This window comes from Chelonus insularis, unplaced genomic scaffold, assembly GCF_013357705.1.
Source record: "Chelonus insularis isolate UGA/USDA-ARS -01 unplaced genomic scaffold, ASM1335770v1 contig_94_pilon, whole genome shotgun sequence".
Classification (NCBI taxonomy): domain Eukaryota; kingdom Metazoa; phylum Arthropoda; class Insecta; order Hymenoptera; family Braconidae; genus Chelonus; species Chelonus insularis.
The window spans coordinates 1,490,564-1,501,411 of record NW_023276783.1 but is presented as its reverse complement, the minus strand read 5'-3'; the positions used below and the strand labels follow the sequence as shown (position 1 = coordinate 1,501,411).

Below are 10,848 nucleotides of genomic sequence, written 5' to 3'. Positions count from 1 at the left end.
GCATCGAAATGGAACTTGATGGTATAAGACCACATAAAAGTAGGTGTCTACATCTCAATTTCTCTCTTTCTCTCATTTTCTTCTTTCGTGTTTGATAATTACGATAACTCTTAACCAAAAACGATCAGATCTTGCTTTAAAAGTCTTTAAATGATGCCAAGATTGCCATGGTTAAATAATTTAGTTAATTTTGAGATACTCTATGATTCGAAAATTCGAAAGTGATTGATTAAAATAAAATAAAATATTAATTAAATATTATTAAAAGAGCTTGATTGGTAATGATAAATTAAATAAATATTTCATTTCAATCATAACAAATACTGACCTCACCTCGTTTAATCAATATTTATTTTGGAATTCATTTGTCAATTCTTATATTATTTGATATTCGCAATTAATTTGCATTATTGCTTACACAATAAGCTTGTATTATTTCTGGTCACTTGCTATATCTTATTTTTATACGTTTAACGTAACTCTTTTATCCACGAAAATAAATAGTTGCTTATTTATTGCACTTTATACCATTATTTCAGACTTTTGTGAAATTTTAAAAGCTGACAACGACAAAATTTTTCCAGGTAAGATTTTTTAAAAGTACGATAAAAGTGATTCACAGTCTCGTTAAAAAAAAAAATCATAGATGAATACAAGTAGCCACCATAGTTCGTGTAAGATATTTTATTCACTCTGAGAAAAACATATAGGATATAAATTATCTTCATCTCGACACTGGTGATCTGTTTCTTCTCTTTTTATATTTTTCTTCAAGTAGGTCAATAGGCAATATCTATGTGAACTCAGATCCAGAGAATGAATTTTAATTGAAGCCTTGATGCATTTTTGATAGATTGGTTTCTATTTGAGCTTCTCTGTAACAACCAATAATTAAGTGATTAGTTTTATTAATTATTCTAAAATGATGTAGCGATAAATAATTTAAATACATTCATCAACTTATAAAGTAAATGAAAGGAATAAGAGAGGTGTTGAAGGTGTTTATTTAAGGCTGTCCAAAACTTCTCAGATGTAAAACCGTAACCTACTGCTCGTATAAATTCAAGTGAAGTTTTGAAATGGGGATTAAATTATTTTTTTTTTCTAATTACAGAATAAATTTTTCTATTCATAAAATAATTAAATAAATTTTAATTTTATTTTCCAGTCTTGATGATTGGATTGATCAATTAAAATTCCAAATCTATCATTAAAATATCCTTTCCAGGTACATTGAATTCAAGATCACTCCCGATAAAAAAATTAAATATCATAGGATAAGATTGGATAAAAATCAATTGAAGATAAAATGGAAGATTGAATTGGAGCGGATTGAAAATTGATAAATACAACAAAATTGGAAGGTAAAGAGTAAAAATGGAAAACAATGGAAACATTGAGTTAGCTTCAAAAAATAGTATTTAATTCACGCGTTTATATATAGATATATATCTACATGTAGTTGTTCTAGTTCAGTATATCTAGAGGATCGTTATTTACACCAATGGACAGTATTGGTACGGCAAGTTTATTGAGGAAGAGTAGGGAATCCCAGCAGTCGGAAAAGGGCTCTCATCATGTCGGATGCATGATCGTGGGGAAACAAATGGAAACAAAGCGTTGTTCGTTTTCTCATCGTGCTAGTTGGCACTGGTAACTGTTTGTTATCGCTTTGTGCATAGGGAAAGGTTATGGTAACCACCAGAGAGGTGGTAGGAAGTGAGCGGATCAGCGAATTGTGGTTGAGGAAAATGGAATGAAAATAAATATGCATCGTTGCATCGTAAAAATACGGAAATACTGTCAATGCCTGCAAAACTAGTACACAAGTCATTTAAATTCTGCGACTTGTAAAATATCCTGTGAAATACTATTGTACTAAGGCTACAGATTCGTTGTGCTGCATAAATGTTTCAAAGTCAGATGCAGCTCAGATCTATTGTGTATTGATTATTGGATATGGAATATTGATTATTAATATTATTTCATTCTAGAATATGTTTTCAATATAGAAAGTTTATTGAAAATATTGTGGCTTTTTTCCATTTCCATTGTAGTGTCTTTTATTATTTGAGTTTTTAATATAATTGGAGTCTATATTAACTCTATACATTCGCGAAATTTGCAAAATATCTACATATTTAGGTATATCATGGTAATAGTAATTAGCTTGTTTTATCTAAATGATTTTGAGCTTTGATACAACAGAAAATTGGAATTCCGGAGTTCATTCATTCTTGAATAAAAAAAGAACAATGCGAATAACAATGTATGAGGAATGATATAAATATCGCACATAGAGCTTAGAATTTTCCATTGTTATTTTGTGGATTTTATGACTATTATAATTTTGCCGAGTGGATAAGAATAATAATTTTCAATACAAAAAAGATAATAATATCAATAAAATTATTCGACTCAGTGGTATGATAAACTTACAATATTTTCTTTAACATAAAATACAATAGACGAAAATAATTCATTGTTTTTTAAAATTTAAAAATTTACTTTTAATATATTAGTAAATAAAATAATTTTTTTGTTATAATAAATATTTATTATTTCCCTTATGATTATTAAAGGAATTTTTGTTTAATTTTAAGCAAACTATTTATTAAAATAAAAGTTTTTTATTGTGTTATGATAAACAATAGCTAGTTTAACATAGTTCTCTTCTGTATTGGCCAATTTAAATTTTACTCAGCTATTTGAGAAAATATTTTATGCTAGTGAATAATGTTTTACTTATGACGAGCCAAATTTCACTATTTATGTACAGAAATATTTCTACTTGTATACCGCAAAATCAAGGTTTTTTATTTTTATGCACCATAAAAAAAGTTCTCTTAGTGTAGGAATTTGCTTTATAAGAGATTGAGAGTATGATTAAAATGCTTATTTTACATTTATTACTAGTCATAATTGCGTTTATTATTTTAATACACCTGACAGTGAGTGATATACGACAAAAAAAGTAACTGTTGAAGCACGTAAAGTTACTTTTCAATTACGCTATGTGGATTTAGCAATTCAACCCGCAGAAATATTCTATCTGCGAATCTCTCGACAGGCCTGTCCGAAGATCTAGTCGTATTGATAATTTTTCCATTTTCACGTAATCCGATTGAATCTTTTATTCCGGAATGGCGTAACTCATAAAACTATATACCTATTTATTGGAGGGTTAACTTGATATATGCTCGAATAATATTTATTTATTTCCTTTTATACTGAATATAAAAACCACCAGGAAGGCATATAAAAATATGACTTTTAACTTTTATTGTTTATATTCCGACCAATACACTCGCTGAGAATAAAAAAAAACACACACACACACACAAATGGCGGGTTATTGGAAAAATAATATAAAATAAATATGAAATAGGGGACTTGCAGACCGATATGATATCCTTGTGGTGAAGAAAAATTATTCTACTAAAGAGGAAATCATCCTCGAACGAAAAAAAATTTATTTGAATTCAAGGATACTTGATGAAATTGAAAAAAACTTCTCAAAAATCTCAAAACTCTTTTGGAATATACTTGAAAGAAAATCAGAACAAGAATCATAAAGTAACTTTTTTCATTCTTTTTGTTATAAATAAATATATATCGAAAGTTTTATTATATTTATAATTAATTCAATAAATTACTTATTCTTTAATTCTATTTTATTATTTATTTGTAATAGAAATAAGACAAATTGTTTAAGAAATTTTAATACTTTAAATGAAGTAGAATTTTCTTTATACAGAATTAGGTAGAAAGAAAACAGTAAAAATATTAATTCAAAAGTGATTTACAAAGTCCAGTAATTTTCTTATTGAAATTATATTTCCTTCAATTTCCGACGTACTTTAGTATTAAATTTGATATTTTTCCGGTAAACTTTAGCAATACCTACGTGAAGGAAGTATTTCTTCATTTTTTGTCACTTTCGCCAAAGTCTTATCTTGAATTCCTTACTTTCCAAGAAATTCAATATTTGCATCTACTTGGGCGGCACATCTCGATGAAATTCCGCGAGTCATAGCCATATTTCCAAGTCATATCATTGGAACGAATAGCAGAACACAAAGCTGTTACTCTTGTGTATATGAAATAAAACAGACGTGAGGATGGAAATAGGTATAACAATTGAAAAGGAAGGATATTTGATGGATCGATGAATTTATTTGCCAACAAATTTCCGATATATTTTTGTGTTGCTGTAACATGAAAACTTGTTTGTAATAGAAATCTCAAACAGCATTTGGTATTTTTTCAACCAAATACACAACTTCAATCAACTCCAATGAATTTGTGATCTATAAAATTTCTTTAATTTGTTGATTATTTAATCCGCAAATAACATAACAACATGTAAATACAAAAAAAAGTAACACAACCGCATGTATTGGATAATTTTTATTGTTCTGAATACGCAAAAGCTTTAATTATCGAATCAACTTGTGATGACTGCAATCAATAGTATTTACATATGATTTTTTGTTGATGAACCAGAGGGAACATGTGATGACCAATTGGTTTATTTACATGCATGGGGGCAAATAGGAGAAAAAGGATGAGTAAAACAATCGTTTTAATCAATGTTCTACGGGCATTATTTAGCTACGATTGGAACGATTTCGATGCTTCTACACCATGAATATTTGGATGCTTTCCAAATGACGCAAAGCGTGTGGCTGAACAATTCTCATTTACTCCACTGGCGCCTGCGAAAACCGCACATTTACGTATTTCTTCGTGAGCTTCTCTTGCATTTACATCCTAACCACGAAGATTATTACTATCTATTGGTTAGCAATTTCAAATAAATTCAAACTTATCGTTCAATAATTCTCTGACACTTCTTTTCTGTCTGGTTGGAGTTTCACAAACTCTAACTTACTGCACCTTTTAATATATTTCGGAATTATTAATGGCTTCAATTAGTTCCTTTAATTATTCCAATTTTAATCATTTATCACCATTCGTTGGTGAGCTAATTACATGAGTTGGATATTCGGAAGGTTAATTTTTCAGTGTGTACATTACATATATCTGCCAGAATTTTTTAAATTAGAGGTTTTACCTCTCAATAATTAGATTAAATGCCAATTGATCGGATTCTCTAGACAATTTATATACTCTCGAAAATAAAATCTTGTTGGAATCACTTGGGGATTTAAATTAATGCTATTACCAATGATCATATCATTTTACTATATTTGTAGATAATAAAAAAATATTTTTTACTTTTAATAATGTATTATTACAAAATCTCATGTTATATATTTTATTACTAGAATTCTTAATGTACATCAATTAAAATGTTAATATGTAATATCTACAACAACAAATGAAGTTTATTTTAAATATTAAAAGAAATATACCTACTGTGAATGTGTAGTTTAAAATATATATTTTCGTTACGACTAAAATACATTGCGGTGAAAAAGTCATAATTTTTTTTCTTTATATTTGGTAAGATATATTTTTATTGCAGCAAAAAAACACGTGTATGATAAAATACATTTGATCATATGATGAGATATATTTTTATAAAATTTTGTATTTAATTAATTTTTTTTACGACATATATGTATATTTATATTAAGGTCAATAATTATCATTTAAGGTTTCTTTTTTTTTTTAAATTTTAATTACAACTTCATTTTAAATGAAATTTAGATGAAAATTGTCGTTTAATATTTGGTAAAGTAAGTTGCTTTTAGTGAGCCTGAGGTATGTAAATCAATTCCATATTTCATCTTTAATCAGTTCTATTAATGTTATGTGATTAATCGTATTTGATTATGTATCTAGTAATTATAGATCTTCATCAACTCCATGTTATCCAATCAATAAATACACGTACATTAACATTAATTACTCTAAATTTTGATGTATAAATTGGTTAGAAAAATTAGATAAGTAATTTTCAGACACATAATTCCAATCGACATTGTTAATAATCTACACGACGACACTCTCTTAAATTTCATTTAGTCATAAAATAGAAATAGACGAAAAATATTGGTCACATCTTCAATTTTATTGCGGCATAAAACACTCACCTCCATCCACTTTGCTTCAAGCAAAATTGGCGGATAACTTATAGTTGAGAAGAAGATAAGATTAGGAAAAAAGAGAATTGAAAAAAAAGAATGAGAAATAAAATAGTTGGAGGAAAGCCCGATCTACGACGACAAGCATTCTCTTACACCGACGCGCATTCCACTTGATTTCCCACATCGTGAATCAGAGGCTGGAGCTCCAGATAATGGTCGCGAGAGTCAGCTAAAGCAGCCTATAAGTACACATGATGGCGTAGAAAGGAGTAAAGAATCATCGGGGTGCAAAGGATAAAAGAAAACCTACAGTCGATCCACATGACGATAAGATTTATTATTAAATTCTATTCAAAGTTCTTTATAGTCTATCAGACATGTCATTTCAAATTAGCCACACCTATGATAAAATTTCGTTCCCCGACAATCCCCTCGTGAAACTATGGGGAACGTCTGGAGGAAAAATTTTTTTTTTTTGGAAATTTTTCCACTCTACTTCAAGCGTACTTGAAATATTTTTTACTTGCGAAAACTGGCGATATATTGGCGAAAAACTGTAAGACGTAAAAATGTGCATAACTTCTGTGTTAATGATGCTATGGGGTTCATCGAGGACTCATTTGAAAGATCTCGACGAAAGGGAAAAAGTGGATATGGTTAAAATCATAATGGGAGCATAATTCATGCAAAAATTTCCGCAAGTTCCCGTTTTACCCCATTTTAGGAGTGAAATAATTAATTTTTTATATGTTTGACCTGATTCCGCATTTCTACGCATCAAGACGAAGAGAATGAGCCCTCGATCATCAAAATCGGACAACTTTGATTTTTCGACCCGAAAAAATGGCAAGTGGTACCCCTTTCCATTTTTTTTGGCCAAAAAATAAAAGTTCTCCGATTTTCGAGTTCGACCACTCATTCTCTTCCTCTTGATGCGTAGAAATGCGGAATCGGGGCACCGCTCGAAAAAATTCACTTTAACACCCTCAAAATGGGGTAAAAGTGGATACACATGAAAAACCATCATCCCCTTGACTTTAAACCCTTATAACTCATGAACGGACAGTCCAATGATTGATTTCAAGGACGTTTTAGAAACCTAAAAATCTAAGCTAAACATACATATTCATGAATAGTGTTTGAAAAATTTATTTCACCCTTAAAATCGCAAAAATATAAAAAAAAATCACATTTTTTGGGGAAGTTGCCAACTATTTTGGCGATTTTAAGGGTGAAATACATTTTTTAAACAGTTTTTATGGATACCTATCTTTAGCTAAGATTCTGAAGTTTCCAAATCTATCCTTATAATCATTATTAGATGACTAATGTAAGAGTTATGACGGTCCAAAGTCAAAGAGAAGACGATTTGTTACCCTTACATCAACTTTGGACCTCTATAACTCTCATACAAATCATCTAATAATGATTATAAGGATAGATTTGGAAACTTCAGAATCTTAGCTAAAGATAGGTATCCATGAAAATTGTTTAAAAATTTATTTCACTCTCAAAATCGCCAAAATAGTTGGCAACTTCCCCAAAAAATGTGATTTTTTTTTATATTTTTGCGATTTTAAGGGTGAAAGAAATTTTTTTAAACACTATTCATGAATATGTATGTTTAGCTTAGATTTTTAGGTTTCTAAAACGTCCCTAAAAATCGATATTGGACTGTCCGTTCATGAGTTATAAGGGTTTAAAGTCAAGGGGATGATGGTTTTTCATGTGTATCCACTTTTACCCCATTTTGAGGGTGTTAAAGTGAATTTTTTCGAGCGGTGCCCCGATTCCGCATTTCTACGCATCAAGAGGAAGAGAATGAGTGGTCGAACTCGAAAATCGGAGAACTTTTATTTTTTGGCCAAAAAAAATGGAAAGGGGTACCACTTGCCATTTTTTCGGGTCGAAAAATCAAAGTTGTCCGATTTTGATGATCGAGGGACTCATTCTCTTCGTCTTGATGCGTAGAAATGCGGAATCAGGTCAAACATATAAAAAATTAATTATTTCACCCCTAAAATGGGGTAAAACGGGAACTTGCGGAAATTTTTGCATGAATTATGCTCTTAATATGATTTTAACCATATCCACTTTTTCCCTTTCGTCGAGATCTTTCAAATGAGTCCTCGATGAACCCCATAGCATCATTAACACAGAAGTTATGCACATTTTTACGTCTTACAGTTTTTCGCCAATATATCGCCAATTTTCGCAAGTAAAAAATATTTAAAATACATTTGAAGTAGAGTGGAAAAATTTCCAAAAAAAAATTTTTTCCTCCAAACGTTTCCTATAGTCCAATAATATCTATTTATAGATAAATCAGTTATCCAGACATTAATTAGAATTAATTAATCAAAAAGGAATGATTCATTTTATCAGTAGAGAATAATTCTTAATGAGTATCACAAACCAGTAGAAACGAGAGATAGACTTGTTGAAAATGTGTAATAAAGGTAAACGATTTAACTAACATGAACTAATTGTAAATACATTCACTGTCATTAAGTACATTTATATATGTATATAAATCGAAAGCAAACTAGACCACAAATCAATTTAATTACGATTGAAAACTATCTTAATTAATTAATAGATAATAAAGCATGTCTGTGTTCTCAACATATTGGAGAGGATTGACGTTATTTTATATGAAAAATCTTAAATCTTGAATAGTAGACAATGGAAAATCATTCATCTACTAATACTGTGATTAATTATAAAATATTCTAATCATCAACAAATCCTTTTTCACCTCTTATTACTGCATACGTTTTTTCGTTGATGTGATTTAAAAAGTTTGATTTTATTTTTGAAAATCAACCAATGCATGTCCAGTCACGATTTCTTTTAAAAATAATTCCTCATCTTTATTTAATTCTGGAAAGAATATCTAATCAGAATAAATTAAATTAACGCTAAATAAGTGATATGGTCGAATGTAAAACCTAATTGTTATATACCAAAACGAAAGTCACTCGACAAATAGCAAAAATGAATAGAGAAATTCGTGTGAATTGAGTGCTCAACTAGCATATCCTGCCGTCGATTTTCATCAAATGAGAGATAGACGGATGTGGCTGGGGGATAGGGACAAGCCTCGACGTCGACGTTGTGATCTATGACGGTTGATAATGAAAGCTGCACCAGCGGCGCTTTGCCACGTTGTCTGAATGATACGGCTAAACTACAGCTTACTATCTTTGTCCACATGTAAACTATAGTTTCCGCAGTGATTGTTGTCATACGTTGTACACAACGATAGAATTTGGCGGGATAAAGCTAGAGGGAGAGGGAGAGAGAGGGTTGAAATTATCTTCGCAATGGAGATGCGAGCGATGGGATCTAGTTGATAAGCACCCGTGACTGTCGTTCATTTTCGCGGATAGGCGACAACTAACGCTTGTCGGTTCAGATAGCATGCATTTTACAAACTATATTGCTACTGACAACCAAATGTGAATGCCCATTAAATTTAGAAATATATTTTTTTATTTGACATCTTGCATTAACTCACTTTGCTACTGACGATGCAAATTTACATCAATTTGATAAAATTTTATCATTATAGTTATAAGTTTGATAATTAATTTGTTGAGGAATTATTTCATAAAATAAATAAAGCTTGAAAATTTAATTTTCAAATAATTAAATGTAATTAGAAGGTAATTATTACTTTTTTTTAATCATAAATTACTTCAAGTTCTTTGAAAACGTACAGAGCTTCAAGAAATTACTTTCTTGGAAAATTACTCTTTGTAGTAATGAATTACACAGAAATGATTGATAATTTTGTGGGAATTTACATAAAAGTTAATGTCATAAAAGTAATAATAATTAACAGTAAAGTGAATAAACAAATCAGACGTGTTTAGATGGTTTTATATTTTCACTAATACCAAAGTTTTTCTTTAGTGAACTATATACATAAAGTTACTTCTTTATTATTCCTTATACTTTTTACTAGACTGAACTCAAGCTCTTGCGTTAACCCCAAGAAAACTTTATACAAGCTTTTTATAACTCGATTACTACTAAAGGACTGATCCTTAAAACTCATCGAAAACTTGGATTAGAAAGAAAGAATAAGGAGGCAGTAAGAAAAATCTTGGCATTTTCAAGGCATCGAGAGCTTTTAGTTTGACATAATCGTCATCATAAAAGTTTTGTAATCTGTGTAACAATAAAAAAAAAACGAAACTTAGAAAAATATATATATATTTCAATCTTTACGAGACATTTTATTGAAAGATTAACGTACTTAGCGTATTTTTCGGATTTTATAGTAAGTCCGATAAAAATTTTATTTGATGAAAGTCCAATAGTCTTCACAAGATCGTTTATTTTTTGTGATCAGTAGTAAAACTGACGAATAGTCGGGCAATAATGTGAAATAGAATATAATCTTTAATTTTACACTTCTTGAAACGTGCTAATAGTTGGTTTTGTTTTCAATTAAATATTTTAAATATTATAAATAAACCTGTAAATGAAAAAAAAAATAAATAAATAAATAAATAATCAAAAAAAAATAAATATTTAGTTGAATTTACCTTAATATTGTCATCTAAAAAATCCAGAACTCACAGTCAAATGAATTAACCAAAAATTAAGTACAGCTCTGGAAACACCATTCCCATGATGCACAGCAGCTGGAAGTTCCCCTGGAAAAGACATTAAACAAATAAAAGTCAATTATTATTATGGAAATAGTACAATTTATAGAGCTCAGATTAAAATGAATGATTAATTAAAATTTTAAATTAAATGTAAATATATACTGATTCTA

General features: G+C 29.4%; 1 protein-coding gene across 5 annotated transcripts in view; it reads right to left on the bottom strand.

Moving 5' to 3' along the window:
* Window positions 1-669: 669 nt before the first annotated feature.
* LOC118073033 (uncharacterized) overlaps window positions 670-10,848 on the bottom strand; it is a 71,392-nt gene continuing 61,213 nt past the window's right edge. For 4 of the 5 annotated variants that reach the window (XR_004691059.1, XR_004691058.1, XR_004691060.1 and 1 more), the window contains 3 exons: window positions 10,613-10,723; window positions 10,321-10,542; window positions 10,037-10,232 (listed from right to left, as the gene is read on the bottom strand). Coding sequence is in view for 1 of the 5 variants with exons in the window: in XM_035093317.1 (XP_034949208.1) it covers window positions 10,623-10,723 (101 nt within the window). In the remaining 4 variants the exon portion in view is untranslated. Of the gene's footprint in view, window positions 876-10,036; window positions 10,233-10,320; window positions 10,543-10,612; window positions 10,724-10,848 lie in introns of those variants that run through there. The other variant, XM_035093317.1, reaches the window with a different exon arrangement.